Raw genomic sequence first — 16,732 nt, forward strand, 5'->3', positions numbered from 1 at the left:
TGGAAGAGCAGTCAGTGCTCTTAACCGCTGAGCCATCTCTCCAGCCCTTCTTTTTCTTTTTAAATATGTATTTATCTTATATGAAGGTTCTGTCTTCACACACACCAGATGGTTGTGAGCCACCCTCATGGGTGCTGGGAATTGAACTCAGGACCTCTGGAAGAGCAGTCAGTGCTCTTAACTGCTGAGCCATCTCTCCAGCCTGTTGTTTTTCAACACAGGGTTTCTCTGTAGCCTTGGCTGCCCTGGAACTCCCTCACTCTGTAGATCTACTGGGCTCTAAACCAAGTTAGCATCAAATTTGCAGCACCTTTCTGCTTCTGCTTCTCGCCATACCAGGAATTATAGGCATATACCACCGCGCTGGACTAGGCTTGGTCCTTTGATAGAAGGGCTCACTAACAGTTTTTAGACTTGTAGCACAGGGGATTAGATTAAAATTAAAATATAATTAAAATCAGCCAAGAGAGTCTGGCATGATGGCACAGGCCTTTAATCCCAGCTCCTGGGAGGCAGAGGCAGTGACTTTCTGTGAGTTCAAGGTCAGCCTGGTCAGAGCAAGTTTCAGGACAGCCAGGGACCCTGTCTCAGAAAGGGGGGAAAAAGGCTGAGGCAGGAGGATCATAAGTTTAAGGCTAACCTAAGCTGTATGTCTTTCTCAAAGATAACATAAAGCAAACCAAAACAAAAATAAATTTAAAACCCAGCCAACTAGAGAAGGGCATGTGCCAGGGTCCAGGTCAATTCCTAGTACAAACATCGGGTGTTCTTCCTGTGGCAGCATGGCCTGCATTGACTTCTGGCAACAGTGTGCGTGGTCACGTACATGAAACATTGTGTACCACGAAGCACGTCTGCATTCTGAGGCCTAGAGTTTTCCTGGGGTCTCAGTCAGGCAGATATAGTTAATAGCCCTCCTGAGGCTGAGCTGTGACACAACATGGCCCAAGCTGTCACCATCATCCACATCATTATGGACTGTTGGGTCTATGTGTGGTGCCCCCCCTCCCCCATCCCAGAAGGATGTTCCAAGGGGTAGAAATACTGCCCAAAAGCCACGGGGAGATGCTGCCGTCTCTTAGGACATCAACAGGGTCACATGTATCCTGAGGCTTGTTTGTTTTTAAATATGTGCCTGAGAGTGACTTTGAACTTCTGATCCACCTCCCTCTATCTATCACCTGAGTGCTGGAGTAGGGTCCTGAGTCACCATAACCGGTTTGTGTGGCACGGGGACCAGGGCTTTGTGAAAACTCTCTATTAACTGAGCCACACCCCCTCAGAATGAAGTCTGGATGGCCTTACATGGTCACTGTCCCTGGTTCCAATCCTTGTCACCTCTGCCTTCTGCCTGCACTCCAGCTCTCAAACTTGTCCCCTTTTTTGGTGCAAGCTTCCCCTTTATCTCCCTAACTCGGGTTCCACAGAATTAGTTGACCCAGATCTTGTTCCAGGAGCTGGGGATACAGCATGAAGACAGGGTCTCACTTTGACCACTCTCAGGGACCCTTCTCCTGAGGTTAAAAAAAAAATCACACCGCCTACTCACAAACCAGTGTGAGAATCATGACTCAGCTACTTACTGGGCAATTGCATAGCTTCTGTTTCCTGTGTAAATTGCATTGTTTGTGTGGGTTGTGGCTATTTTTCTCCGGACTTTGTAGCTGTGGCCTGGTCTCAGAGTTCCTCTCTAATCCTGCAGAAAGGTATCTCCTTTCTGAGTTGTATGGTTGCTGGAATTCTCCCCTGCTCTGAAGGCTTTGGGCTGTCCCTCTGATACTGGGTGTGACCTCCTATCACCGACAGGAAGCAGGGCGGGCAGAGATGCTTTGTCTCTGGAATCCCCACCGCTAGGAGGGCGCTTAAGGAACTCAATCCGCTAAACTCAAGAGTGGCGGTGGCGGTGGGAAGCTCTAGGCAGAGTCGGCTCCTGCTGGGGACGGGACAGGGGCGGGGTCTATTCGGTGAGATCTGAGGACAGCAGTGCCTCCCTAGCTCAGAGCGTGGAATCTCCGCCTGACTGGAACCCGGTGTAACAGAGCCTGCTTGCGGTTGCTTCGGGTTTAGAACCCTGGGTGCGAAAGTTCTCCCCGCCCAAGGAAGCAGGGCGAAGCGAGAGGGTCAGCATGGGGTACGCGGGTCTCACCTGGTCCCCATGAATAACAAGGCGCGGAACCCCGCTCCCTCTTCAGTCCGGGCAAACACCCCGTCCCGGACACCCACTCCTGTCCGAACCGCGACCCCAGTCAGGGCCTCGACCCCGGCGCACAACCGGTCTCCGGTCCGAGCAACCATCCGGGTCCGGACTCCTGCTAACCCTGTTCCAATCCGGTTCCCTACTCCAGCCCCAGCCCCTGCCCCAACTCCAACCCCAGCCCCAACTCCAGCCCCAGTCCCGGCCCCAGCACCGGTGCGGACTCCAGCACCAGTCCGGGCCTCCATTCAAGGTCGGAGCTTTCCCACGGTCTCTCCAGTGAGGTTCTTACGGAACTTGGCCTTGCCCGCCGCACAGCCCCTTTCTTCCGGGGGTGCTGGCTCTCTCTCAAAGGATCTCACGCTCGCTCAAAAGCAGAAGCCCTCGATCCACAGCCTAGCGGAGGCCATCCAGGGGCCCTTTCCAGTGCTCACTCCCTCGGCCTCCTCCGAGACCCACGGCTCCATACCGGACCCCGCCCCTCCCACTGACTCCTTGGCTTCCACTGCCATGGCCTCCAGTACCTTGGACCCCATTCCGGGCCCCAAACCTACACTAGAGTTCTTGGCCTCCCCGCTGAAGGAAACCCCTGATTTGGGTAAGCTCTCCACAATTTCCCCAGCACAGAACTTCGTTTCCACTAAGGAGGTCCCCTCCACCAGCGAGGACGTCCCAACGGCCAACAGAATCTTGATCCGTGTGATGTACTGGTGAGGGGCTCTCCCTACCCGCGAAAGAACTGGACCCGGCAGGTGCTGGAGTTCGGGGCATGTATGTGCAGGCCCGGGTGTGCGCGCTAGGTAGGGAGGCAGATCCACAGAGTTCTGACTGCCACCGCTCTGTCCCTCTGAGATCAGAAAGCTCTATTCAGTTTCCCACCCTGGCTCTCAGCGTCTTTCATTCACTCCCACCCACCCTTGCGTTCCGCCTTAGATCTTTACTCATTCCCTCGCTTTCATTTGCACATTTACTGACTTTACGCTTCATTCACTCCTCTCCCTTCAAACATCTGTGTGAGCGGCTTGGCTGCTGCCCTTCGCTTTTATTCATTCATTAGTGCGTTCCCCACCTGGCAGTCAGAATCATTCATTTAGCTGCTTGAATCCTGCCTCTCAACTTCATGCATGCATTCACTCTTGTTCGTTCGTTCGTTTGTTGGTTCATTTCTAAGGATGGGTAGAAGTGCTAAGCTTCATCCACCCTCAACCATTCAACATCAGCATGATCAATGGCTCTAAACTGCATTCTCATTCATTGATTCATACACGCATTCACTGGTGATTCCTATGACTGGGAATCTGTTTCCATTCCTCCCTTGGCTTCCCTAGCAGGCCAAGCAGTGCACAGCCTATGCCAACCTGCAGAATTATGAGCAGAGAGGCACTTCCTGAGGAAGGGGGAGAGGCCGTCCATGTCCGAGCTAAGCTGGGTGGTCAGGATGGTTTTGCTCTCTGGTGACCCCTGAGCCACCATTTCTCAGAGAAGAGGAATGAGGCTGCTGAATGAAGAGTGGGAATGGAAGTAGGGGGTGGGGTGGGGTGGGGGGGACATAGTGGGGCAGCCGGTGAACAAGTACAGAGGCTCCAGAGGCTGAAAGAGCTCTCAGTTGCTGCTTCAGGCTTATGAAGTGACCGGAGTGGAGTAGCACAGGTCAAGGCTGTCTTCCTCATTGCTTCTGGAGAACTCCAGGCCCTTGACTCACACCCTTCCTCCTTCCTCTGGCCCTGCCAGGGGACTTCCACATGCTCATCTCCTGCCCCAGTGTCTGTTTCTCTCCTCCCAAGCTTTCTCTCCTCTTCTCTCTCCAATCTTCTCTCTTCTCTTTCCTCTCCTCCTCTTCCTCCTCTTCTCCCTATGTAGCCATGGCTGTCTCAGAACACTCGCTATGTAGCTCAGGCTGACCTGGAATCCACAGAGCTCTGATTAAAGTGTGGACCGCACGCCTGGCTCGACAGCTGTTTAGACACCCATCAGGTGTCTGTGGCACCAGGACAGAAGGAGACTCCCGTCCTGGGAGCTCTGACATGCTAGTGTGGAGGGGCAGGCAGGATGCACAGGAAGGCATCCAGGAGGGTCCCAGTGTCTACTGTGAGGGTCAAGAAAGCCTCGCTGAGGTGACCCGAGGAAGGGAGAGGAGCCATGCACATCCTAGGGAGGAAGGAGCATTCTGCAGCCACCTACCAGTGCCAAGGCCCCGAGGCAGCGCACACATGCAGTGTTCAAAGACCAGCAAAGAGAGTTCTGGAGCTGGGCAAGGTGGGGGACGGAGGAGGAGGGAAGATGGGCACCCAGGAAGGTGAGGAGGAGGAGGATTTCTCCCTGAAATGGTACCATGGGAATGGGGGAGGTGTCCAGGAAGGCAGGGATGGGGGCAGATTCAGACTCACTGCTGCTATAATGTCTCCCTTATTTCTTTCCTGCCTCCCTTCCCCTGCCCTTTGCTTCCAGTGGCCTCTGAAGCTATGGCCTTCGGGTGAGTAGTTTCTCCTTCAGAATGTAAGGGAGCAAATGATGCAAACACTGGAAAGGGGGGGGGGTCCCTGTTTCACTCCCATCACCCTGTGACTCCATAACCCCATCTCTTCCCTCTCAGTACATTCTACTGAAAAAGACCCTGGAGCATCAATTTCCAAACCTTCTGGAGTTTGTAAGTGTACCGGTAACCCTGCGGGGGAAGGAGTGGTCAGGGTTCCCAGACCCCTGAGAAATCTTCAGTCTCCTCCACCCACAACATTCTCTTGCCAGGAGGAGGAAAGAGCTACCCAGGTTACAGGGGAGTTTGAAGTGTTTGTGGACGGGAAACTGATCCATTCCAAGAAGGTGATTCTGGGATCAGAGGGTGGAGAAGGGGTACTGGGAGGTTGAGTCACATCTGGACTCTTTCTCCTCCATACCCAGAAAGGCGATGGCTTTGTGGATGAGACTAATCTGAAGAAACTTGTGGGTGCTATTGATGAAGAGATCAAGAAAAGGTAGCAGCAATAGTGGAGCTGGACATGAGTGAGGTGCAATGGAGGGTCATGAGGAAGTGTGCAAGTAAGTGAATAGGGGCAGGGCAATATCTAGGATCTACTACAGCTCAGCTGACCTTCACCCTTAAAACCATGGAACATCACAGCTGTTATTTTTATTTTATATTGACAGGGGGAGAGAGAGAGAGAGAGAGAGAGAGAGAGAGAGAGAGAGAGAGAGAGAGAGAGAGAGGCCATAACATCATAACATCTATGTGGAAGTTAGGAGACTCCACAGTGTAGTTTCTGGGGATTGAACTCAGATCATCAAACTTGGCAACAAACTCCTCTACTCAATGAGCATTACTGCTGCTCCCCTATCCCCCACTTGAGACAGTCTTATTGTAGATCCCAGGCTGTCCTAGAAGCCTTTAAGTAGTTCAGGCTGCCCTTGAACTCCCAGCAATCCCCTTGCCTTAGCTTCTTTTTTTTTTTAATTAATTAATTTATTTTATGTATGTGAGTACATTATGGCTGTCCTCAGACACACCAGAAGAGGCCATTGGATCCCATTACAGATGGTTGTGAGCCACCATGTGGTTGCTGGGAATTGAACTCAGGACCTCTGGAAGAGCAATCGGTGCTCTTAACCACCGAGCCATCTCTCCAGCCCCTTGGCTCAGCTTCTTAAGTGTTGGGATTTACACGTCTGAGCTACCCCTCAACTCCCCTCCCCCCACTTTTGAGACAGAGTCTTACGTAACCCAGGATAGCCTCAAACTTGTTATGGGGCTGAGAATGACCTTCAACTACAGATCCACCTGCCTCTACCTTCCAGTTGCTGGGGATTACAGGTGTGGTCACCATCCACAGATTCTTAGGTGTTGTGGTGGAAGCCAGAGCCTGCGTATGCTAGGCAGGCATTTTACCAACTGCACCACTCCTTGCACCCTCTTCTCATTCCTCCCATTTTCTTTCAGTGCTGGAGATTGACCTGTGTAGAGTAACTTTTATTCTCCTGATGCAGTTGTCATCTCGGAGACTTCCTCCTCCATCTGCTGACCTAGGCCTAGTCCTGGAAACTTCTAGCCTCTGTACGATCTTATCTGGGCCTAGAATGTTTTCAGCCTGAGACTCGCTGCTGAGTAAACTCACCCTTTCTTGTTCTTCCTGAACTCTGGCTGGCTCAAACTCCTCTCCAAGCTGACTGATTCAATCTGGCTTCTCTCAGTTTCTCACTGAATTGCTCTGCTTGGCCTCGTACTAACTTAGGGAATCTGTTCTAATCATCTGGATCCTTCTCATTCTCCAACTCATTCTGTCTTCATCTGTGTCTAGCTTGCTCTCTCTCTGCAACCTGCCTCTGTACAACTGTCTCAGTAAAACTCCTCCCTTTCTAAATTTTTCTCTCTGCATTGATCTCTTAGGTAGCTTCCCTTTCCCCTCTCTCCTCCTGAGAGCTGGGCAGATCCTGTTCTCTCAAATATTTCTTTCTTTTCTTTCTTTTTTTTTTTTTTTTTTTGGTTCTTTTTTTCGGAGCTGGGGACCGAACCCAGGGCCTTGCGCTTCCTAGGCAAGCGCTCTACCACTGAGCTAAATCCCCAACCCCCTGTTAAATATTTCTGATTCATCACTTTGTCTGCCACTCGATTAGACATCGCTTTCAAACATGGGTGCTTCCTTCTACAAACTAACTTTACCTTCATAGTTTGGGATTAAAGGTGTGTACTAAGAGTTGAGCCTGACCACAGCTAGAAACAGATTTTTTCAGTAAATGACACAATTTCAGAACTCACAGTGTGATCAAATATCTTGCATCAGACCTGGGTTGAAGCTCACTCATGGGAGGCGAGAGCTTTACCGTGGAGTTGCATCCACGGCCTTCTTTTTCTCCTGTCTTATTATTATTTTGAGATAGGGTGTAACAGCACATGCCTGTAACCCCAGTACTCAGGGGGCTGAGGCAGGGGGATTGAGGTGAGTTTGAGGCCATCCTGGACTGCATAGATAGACCCTGTCTCAAAACAAAAGACTAACCAAAGCTAAAATCATTAAAAACCCAGTTCGTAGTTGCCCAACACACTTCAACTCAACAGTGAGATGTGGCTAGTGTACTGGGCTACGCTGATCTGCATTGGATTGTAGATATAGTATACAAAGATGATCCGGCATTATTTTAAGATGTTTACTTAGATAATATTTAAGATACTAAAAGATGTCTGCAATGATTTATATACCATCGATGCTTGGATTTTCTCCTTCAACTTGTGAGCATGAACCCAAGAGATTTGGTCTCCTAAGCAGACACTCCATCGATGAGCCATGCCCCCAGCCCCTCATTGGGGGATTCTAGGCAGAGGCTCTACCACTGAGCCACACCCCAGCCCCTCACTGGTGCATCCTAAGAAAGCACTCCACTTCTGAGCCTGATACGGAAAGTTTTTGTTCCTAGATTTTGGGAGTTAATAATTATTTCAAGTTGACCTAAAATTGTAGAATATCTTGTCTCAGCCACCTAAGTGCTGGGATTACAGGTGTGGGCTACCACCTGGCTCTAAGAGAAAAGTTTTAAAAATGGGAATATGAGGCCATTATGATACCTGAAAAACACGTCCTCAGATTATCTAATATCCAGTCAAGGATCTCAAAAATATCCCCCCTTTTTTTTTTTTGTTTTTTTGTTTTTTTTACAGCTGAGCATGGTGGCTCATACTTGTAATCCCACTTACAAGCACTAGGTAAACTGAGGCAGGAGGAGGCTCACTAGGAGTGTGAGGACAACATGGATTCCTCAGAGCATGTCTCAAGAAACCAAAAGACTGGGGAGGCTAAGGGGCTAGCTCAGTGAGTAAGAGCACTGGCTGTGAAGAGAGAGGAGCTGAGTTCAAATTCACAGCACTTGGGTATAAAATTGGGCATGTCCACACATTCCTGTGACTCCAGTGTTTTGAGGCAGAAACTATGTGGGTCCCAGGGTCTCACTGCCAAGTCAGTTTAACTGAAACTGTGTTAAAGGGGCTGGAGAGATAACTCAGGGGTTAAGAGCACCGACTGGGGGTTGGGGATTTAGCTCAGTGGTAGAGCGCTGCCCTGAGTTTGGTCCCCAGCTCCGGAAAAAAAAAAAAAGCACTGACTGCTCTTGCAGTGGTCCTGAGTTCAGTTCCCAGCACCCACAGGGTAGCTCACAGCCATCTATAACTCTGGTTCCGGGCAATCAAACACCTTCTGACCTCTTCATGCTCTAGGCGTGTACATGGTATACACAGAATTATATGCTGGCAAGCACTCCTACTTATAAAATAAACATAAATAAACCTTAACAGAAAATAAGTTGGAGTGTGATAAAAGATACTTACCATCTGCCTCTGGCCTCCACACATATGTGTATAGGCACACAACACATGCACCCACATACACAAGTGCACATAGGCCACACATAACAACCACAAAAGTGCTGGCCATGTAGCTCAGCGGTCAACATATACATATACCTCACATGAAGCCCTATAGAAATACCAATATTTTAACGGGGAATTGTTACTATTTTGTTTTCTTTCTCTCCCTGTCTCAGGAACCTCAGCGGGATGATGAGAAGGGCTGAAATGCTGCCAAACCAGGTCCTTTTCTGATGGTGGCTGGGGCTTGGTTAGGGCTTGGGAGAGTAAAGAAAAATGTAATCTGCTTCCCTGTGTCGGCGTCTGACAATGTCTGCTGTCTGTCACCACCACACTAATGCCTAAGGTCTGAGACCGTCACCTGCTACTGGGCTTTCAGCATCTCCCCATCTGGTTCAAGGCAGAGTGGGGAGGAAGGACAGGGAAGGTCCATTCTATGCCCTTAAAGACTCGAATGCTAAAGGCCTGGTCCCCAGGCTGTGCTGCTATTGGGAGGTAGTGGAAACCACATCAGGAGGTAAGGCCTAGCAGGAAGAAGTTACGCTATTGGGTGTGTGCACTGGAAGGGGATATTGGAATCCCAGACCTTTCCTTTCTCTCCTTGCTTTTCTTCCACCATGAGAAGCCACGATGTATCCTGTCACCACAGGCCCAAGGCAAAGGGCCAGTGACCATGGACTGAGGCCTTTGAAACTATGAACCAAAGTGAAGCTTCTCTCCTTATCACTGATTGTCTCAGATGCTTCAGGACAGTGATGGGAAGCTGGTTAGATCCATCACTTGGAATATAAGGCTAGAGGAATACAAGGTTCCGGGTGGTCCAGCCTCGATGCCTCGTCCTGTCAAAGCTGGTCTGGAACTTTTGTCATGTCTTCATTTCCAACAGCCTAATTCTAGACATGTTTGGAAAACTTTTGATCCTACTGATGTGGCTAAAAGTCGAAACCAGGTGGGCACAGTGGCTCACACCTTTAATCCCAGCACTCAGGAGGCAGAGTTAGGCAGATCCCTGAGTTTCAGAACAGCCAGAGCTGCATAGTGAGACCCTGTGTCAACCAAACCAAACCAAACCAAACCAAACCAAACTGTCGAAATGGAAAGAAGGATTGCGGTTGCTCTCAAGGCTTTCTTCTCTTTCCAAAAATATATTTCAAATTAAAAATACTTTATAAATTTGAGTGACTTGATAGTTATTATTGTTCTTGAAAGCTTTATTTTTTAACATACGTGAGTACACTGTAGCTGTCTTCAGACACTCCAGAAGAGGGCATCGGATCCCATTACAGATGGTTGTGAGCCACCATGTGGTTGCTGGGAATTGAACTCAGGACCTCTGGAAGAGCAGTCAGTGCCCTTACCCGCTGAGCCCACAAATTAAGTTTTTAAATAGGATGCTGCAAAACTATTGAGTTTTTAAAAACTGTCTGAGTGGTGTTACATGCATTTAATCTCAGCATGCCAGCAGGATCTCTGTGAACTAGAAACCAGCCTGGTTTACATAGCGAGTTCCAGGTTAGCCAGGGTTACAACCTATGTAGTGAGAGCCTATCTAAAAAATATGGTTTATTAGGGGCTCAGTGGTCAAGAGCACTGGCTGCTCCTCCAGAGGACCTGAGTTCAAGTCCCAGCAACCACACAGAGGCTCACAACCATCTGTAATAATGGAAAAATCTGATGCAGATATGGTGACAGAACATTCTTATGTATCAATAAGTCTTTAAAAAATAAGTAAAACTGTGGTTTATTTGTGAGACGGTGGTGGCAAGATGGGGCAGTGTAGTGGATAAAGTTGTTTTGGCCAAACTGGACGCCTGGGAACCACGTGATGGGGGAAAAGGCTGCAAACGGTCCCCTGGCCTCACATTCACCATGTGGCAAGGGTGCCTACCCTTAGAGAAATGTAAGTGCGAGCACTTAGAGAACATCCAATCTACAAATGAAACCTCACTCACATTAGTCATGAATCCCAAGATATTCTTAGCAAAGATCATGCGAGACCTATAAAAGCTTTAAAACCCAAAGGGCATGAAGCAACCTGAGAAGTTCCACACAACTGCATGAGACACAACACAGACGCCAGTTCTCATTCACACACAGATTTAATGCAGCCCAGATAAAAAATGCCACCCGTTTCGGTAAAAAAAAAAAAAATAGTCACATCGATCCTGAGGTTGCATTATAGAAAAAAAAAAAAAAAAAAAAAAAAGGCCAGCTGATGTTGGCACATCTTTGACCCAGCACTTGGGAGGCAGAGGCAGGTGGATCTCTGAGTTTGAGATCAGCCTGGTCTATGGAGTTCCAGGACAGCCAGGGCTACACAGAGCACAGAGACCCTGTTTTGAACTCCCCTCCCTGCAAAAGTGGAGGAGAGAGCAAGTCTCTGGAGACGTTGCTCCTAGAGCTGCAGTGTCCCGAATGGAGACTGATGTCAGCGTCTCGCCTTTATCATTCACAGTGGCTAAGATTTGTTTTTTCAGACAGGGTCTCACAATGACGTGTCAGGCCAGGCTCAAACTCAACCATCCTGTCCTAGCTTTGAGTCTGAGATTGGAGGTGTCAACTCTACTTGGCTACATGTGGCAAGGCCTGTATGATCAGGCAGGAGAGCACAAAGCTTGGGCATGTACAGCTATCAACATTCCTGCAGGGCAGAAGGATCAAATGCAGTCGACGCCGAGAAAGCAGCCATAGAGTACTTCAGTGAGTTGTCAAAGGTTGATCGTGTGGGAATGGGGCCATGGGTAGAGGTGACGCCTTTGGAAAACCCAGTCCTCGTAGCTTCACCAGGGATCACCAGGCCTTGGCACGCTATTTTACCCACTTTGCACTTTTCCTAGTTCTGTGTTCAATTACCCAGGCTGCTCTTAAACTCTAGACCTTTTATTGTTTGAAGATCTCCCTACGTAACCATGGTTTGGAATTTATGTGCACCAGGCTGGCCTCAAACTCAGAGATTGCTTGCTGCTGTGGCCTGGGTGCAGGGATTCAAGATGTGTGCCACCATACCTGGTCTAAACTCCGGACCTACTTGCCTCAGCCTCTGGAGTATTTAGGTTACAGGTGTGTGCCATCACGCCTACCCAGGACCACCCTGAGTTATATGTGGATTTGGCAAACAAAGGCTATGGACACAGGAAAATAAAGCCAAATGGCCCTTTCACATGGAAGAGTCCCTCCTTGCAGAGAATGCAGATGAGACTGGCAGCTCTAAGTGCAGCTCTAAGTGTGAGTTTTTCCCAAAGCCAAGACTGTTGTAGAGAACGAGACACAAGAGTTCCTTGGTGAATGGAAGTAGACAGAGGCCCAAAGAGGGCTGGGAACACTTATGAAAAATACCAGTGCTTTTGCCCTTTCACTGCTCCCATGCATCCTTGTGAGTTTATGGAAAGAGCAAACACAAGCACAGAACATTACAAAAACAATGCCAGGGACAGTGACACGCACACTTAGTTCCAGGACCTGGGAAATACATCAAGGAATTCATGATAAGCCCCAGTTCTGTGAAACCCCATCTCAAAACAACAAAAAACACCCCCCCTCCTAAACACACACACACACACAGAGAGAGAGAGAGAGAGAGAGAGAGAGAGAGAGAGAGAGAGAGAGAGAGAGAGAGAGAGAGAGGGGGAGGCAGGAGGATCTCTCTGAGTTCAAGGCTAGCCTGGTGTACCCACTTTGCAGGTTCTAGGCCAGCCAGAGTTACAAAGAGAGACCCTGTTTCCAACAACAACAACAACAACAACAACAACAACAACAACAACAGACTGGAAAGATTGGGTTCAGTTCCCAGAAGCAACACGGGGGCTCACAGCTGCCTGAAACTGTAGTTCTGGGGACCCAACACCCTCTCCTGGTCTCTTCAGTCTCTTGCACTGACATGGTACACACACGTGTGCATGCAGGCTCACACACATACGCATACATTTTTTAAAACAGGAAAGATTTCCAAACAATCCAGATGTCCAGAAGACACTAGTTCATTAGATAAGTTAAGATACAGACTTCGATAGTAGTCATTAAGAACAAAACGATGGAGGATCACTTCCATTGTAACAACATAAAAACCCAAGATGCCGATATATGTACTATGTAGATTTCTTTACATTGCATGAATGTGTGCACGTGTGTGTGGTGCTCGGAGGACATGGGTGTGGTTTCTTCTTCCACCTCGTGGGTCCCGGGATCAAATTCAGTAACAAGGCTGAGCAGCGGACATCTTTGACCACTGGGCCATGATCCTATCTTACCTTGATTCAGGAGGACTGGGAGCAGGGCAAGGCCCGGAATCCATCCTCAGCACCCAGGATTGGGGGATAACGGGATTGGTACCAATTCATATACGCCTTATAAAATGGTTTTGAAAACCCTACAGAAAACAACTTCCCACCCTAAGCCAAATCTGTATGGACATCTGTTTTCAATTTGGCAGAAAATAACTTCCCTTAGTATCTTTTGCTAATTTTGAGTCTTGTGTCCGTATCCTTTAAATACTAACTCATCTGTTTCCACATGGATACAATTACACAAGGTCTTGAAAAATATGCATCTCACAACGCACATAGATTTTTCCTATCTGAATATTTACAACTTATCTACAGAACACCAAACACAAGAATTAACGATACATTGAGCTTGTCAGCTGACAATGAGGTGACCCCACAATTCTGAAATGTCCACGTTGTTTCAACAGCCTTCTTCTTACTCCAATAAAACCCAGAAGCAACTGAATCTAACAATCACATTTCCCTGGTTTCTTTCCGCATCTCCGTTGGTCTCTATGGTCTTTTTCATTGGTAATTTTTAAGACTTCATCTTTGCAAAACCATCGTCCTTCCCTGTGGGAAAAAAAAACATAATTTTCAACGAAAGCAGGGGAGGGAAAGATTGCTGACAGTCACAAGGTGGAAGTCAGAAGAGTCCTCTTTGCTTGTCAGCCTCAAGCCTCGAGTGTCCATCTCTTTCTGGGCCTGCTTCATTCCACCCAGCCCTTGGCTGTATTCTGGCTTGGATTTCCCACCTCATGACATTTGCCTGGACATCTGCATTTGCCCTTGATCCTAAGAGTCACCTGACTTCCTGGCCACCAATCTTTTTTGTTTTATTATTTTTAAAAGACAGAGTCTCCTGTAGCCCAGGCTGGCCTCCAACTCGCTACATAGCGGAGGATGATCTTGAACTCTGGATCCTCAGGCTTCCTCCCTCCTGAGGACTGAGATTATAGGCAAAGGCCAACCCTCAGTCTGCGGTGGGGCCGTGGGCGTCTGAGGCCGTGAGCGCTAGCGTGAAGGCGCGGGCGTCCGAGTCCAACTGCGGGGGGTCGGCGTCGAAGGCCGCCTCCCTGGCCCTGCAGCCCTCCACGAACAGCCGGCGGCGCTCCTCGATTTCGCGGAGCAGCCTGGTGGGGATCAGGGGGTTGGTGTGCAGGTAGTGTTCGAACATCCGCTGCTCGTGCAGCTCTAGAAGGCGGAGCGGCGGGGGGACGTGCGGTATCGCCATCAGGCCCGCCATGCCGGGGAACGGCCCGGGAGCCAGGCCCGGAGCCCGCGCCATGGTCCGGGCGGCTCTGGCCAGCGGGCCTTCCAGGGCTTCGGGGACCGGATTGCCTCCGCCCACTCCCGCCTGCAGGACGTTGCCGACGCCGTTCATAGGGCACAGGTCCGGGATCCTGCTTTCTCCGGGCAGCTCGGACATTGCGGACCGTTGAGTCCTCAGATGCACTTAGGAACTCGCTCCGGCGGCAGTGTGAAGCTGTGCGCATGCGCGGGCCTCGCCGCCCTGGAAAACAAAAGTGCTTGCGCAAGTACGGTGCCCCGACCACTATCGCCCCCTACGGGTGCCGCGTATCATTACCGCCATGGCCGCTTCAGAACCCTGCAGGGTCTGCACCACATACTTTATTATTATTTTTATTGTTGTTGTTTTGTTTGAGGACAGCGTCCTTGGCTGTCCGGGAACTCATATATACACTCAGATCCGCCTGCTTCTGCCTCTAGAAAACTGGAATTAGCGGTGGTGGCGCATGCCTTAGATACCAGCACTCGGGAGGCAGAGGAAGGCGGATCTCTGAGTTTGAGGCCAGCTTGGTCTACAGAGCCAATTCCAGGATAGCCAGGGACATAGAGAAACCCTGTCTTGAGAAACAAACAAACAAACAAACAAACAAACAAGTGTATGAAGATCAGATCATAACTTTTAAGGAGTCAGTTCCATCCTACCACGTGGATCCGAACTCAGGTTGTCAGGTTAGGCAAGCAAACGCTTCTACCCAGGGATCCATCTTGCTGGCATATTTTCTCGAGAAGTTTCTCTCTCAGGAAAGGTCTTCGTTTTTGCTTCCGTCACAGTTCTTGTAGTTGTTTCTCTTGGTACTTCAACGCCTCTTTTCACCACACAGTGGCACTTCATTTACTCGAGTGTAATACAATGTTGTATCTCATGGTTGCAGATGCCTGTCAATAATCTTAAAACGAAAAACCCGAGAGCTGTCTGTGGTGGAGCACAGCTGCAATCCCAGTCTTTGGAAGGTAGAGGTAGGAAGATGAGATCATGTTCATCCTTGGCTACTCAGCAGGTCCTAGGCCAGCCTGGGCTAACGTGAAAAGTTCGTAAGAGCCATTTGCATCCAATCACCTTCGAAATGGCCAGGTGAAGTGCAGCTGTACCATGGTCACTTAATCAGTGCATCTGCCACCTTCTTTTATTTTTTTTTTAAATTTTTTTTTTTTTCGGAGCTGAGGACGGAACCCAGGGCCTTGTGCTTGCTAGGCAAGCACTCTACCACTGAGCTAAATCCCCACCCGCATCTGCCTTCTTGTGTGCCTTTGAGGAATCCAGAGTCCACAGGTCTCCAACCTGTCAACACAGTCCCCAAGTCCCCAACACCGTAGCAGCCGGCCAGTATCCCCAGCTACTTAGGTACCTGATACAGGAAGACAAGTTTAAGGATAGCTTGGGCTACAGAGTTCAAGGACACTCTAGGCAACTAAGTAAGATTGTGTCTCAAAATAAAATAAAAACAGGATTAGGGGACCAGTGAGAGGCTCAGTAGGTGACGGTGCTGCTGTCTGGAGTTACATCCTGAGACCCACGTAGTGGAAGGGAAACCGACGCCTGCAAGCTATCCTTCTGACGCCATGCACATTGTGGGAGATGCACACACACTGCCTGCGAGTGTGGTTCAGTATTGCTCTGCACTCAGTCAGCACTCGAGGCCGAGGCAGGAGGAACTCTGTGAGTTCAAGGCCAACCTGGTCTACCTAGAGTTCCAGTCCAGCCAGGGCTACACATAGTTAGACCCTGTCACACACACAAAAGCTTGTTAGCAAATTTGGAAAAAAAATCATGCTGTATTATTCTTAACATGATTTCATGAATTCATCATGGTGGATCTGACATAACCTAGGATCACTTTTATAGATTCCGGGTTTTGAAACAGGGCCAAGTTGACCTTCAATTCAGCATCTTCCTGCTGCTGCTTCCTTTGTGCTGGGATCACAGGTGTGTACCATGTCCACTATGCTCATAATCTGAGGACATTTGACAGAATTTAACAAACTGTCTTTTAAAAAACGTTTTTTATTTATATGTGTGTACTTATGTATTTCTGTGTGAATGTGTATGTACACATGTGTGGGTATCTTAGTCAGGGTTTCTATTCCTGCACAAAACATCATGACCAAAAGGCAAGTTGGGGAGGAAAGGGTTTATTTAGCTGACACTTCTACATCACCAAAGGAAGTCAGGACTCACACAGGGCAGGAACTTGGAGGCAGGGCTGATGCAGAGGCCATGGAGGGACGTTACTTCCTGGCTTGCTTCCTCTGGCTTGCTCAGCTTGCTCTCTTATAGAACCCAGGACCACCAGCTCAGGGATGGCATCACCCACAATGGGCTGGGTCCTCTCCCCTTGATCACTAATTGAGAAAATGCCTTACAGCTGGGTCTCATGGAGGCATTTCCTCAAGGGAGGCTCCTTTCTCTGTGATAACTGCAGCGTGTGTCAAGTTTGACACACAAAACCAGCCAGTATGTGGGTGACCTTGGAGGCCAGAAAAGAGGACTGGATTCACTGGAGCCGGAGTTGTGAACTGCCCAACATGGGTGCTGGGATCCAAATTCTGGTTCTCATGATTGAGCAGCAAGTGTTCCTACTAGCTGAGCCATCTCTCCAGCCCCAACCACCATCCCTTTTC

The 16,732-nt window shown here is 49.2% G+C and overlaps 2 protein-coding genes across 3 annotated transcripts; one reads left to right on the forward strand and one right to left on the reverse strand.

The window, feature by feature from the left end:
* The first annotated feature begins 2,103 nt into the window (after nucleotides 1-2,103).
* Selenov (selenoprotein V) lies at nucleotides 2,104-8,836 on the forward strand. Of its 2 annotated transcripts, none has more exons than XR_004387027.1 (6): nucleotides 2,104-2,792; nucleotides 4,643-4,667; nucleotides 4,788-4,841; nucleotides 4,940-5,014; nucleotides 5,093-5,230; nucleotides 8,717-8,836. XR_004387027.1 is itself a non-coding variant. In XM_032896184.1 (6 exons), the coding sequence occupies exons 1-5, from the start codon at nucleotides 2,156-2,158 to the stop codon at nucleotides 5,168-5,170; spliced, it is 981 nt and encodes a 326-aa protein (XP_032752075.1). In that variant the 3' UTR covers nucleotides 5,171-5,230; nucleotides 8,717-8,836. The 2 variants fall into 2 exon arrangements, 1 of the variants encoding a protein (XP_032752075.1); XM_032896184.1 differs by having other exon boundaries at nucleotides 2,156-2,904.
* Nucleotides 8,837-12,501: 3,665 nt separating this feature from the next.
* Nucleotides 12,502-14,316, reverse strand: Eid2b (EP300 interacting inhibitor of differentiation 2B). The gene has a single exon (XM_032894075.1). The coding sequence runs from the start codon at nucleotides 14,229-14,231 to the stop codon at nucleotides 13,776-13,778; it is 456 nt and encodes a 151-aa protein (XP_032749966.1). The 5' UTR covers nucleotides 14,232-14,316; the 3' UTR covers nucleotides 12,502-13,775.
* Nucleotides 14,317-16,732: the final 2,416 nt, after the last annotated feature.

This window comes from Rattus rattus, chromosome 2, assembly GCF_011064425.1.
Source record: "Rattus rattus isolate New Zealand chromosome 2, Rrattus_CSIRO_v1, whole genome shotgun sequence".
Taxonomy (NCBI): Eukaryota; Metazoa; Chordata; class Mammalia; order Rodentia; family Muridae; genus Rattus; species Rattus rattus.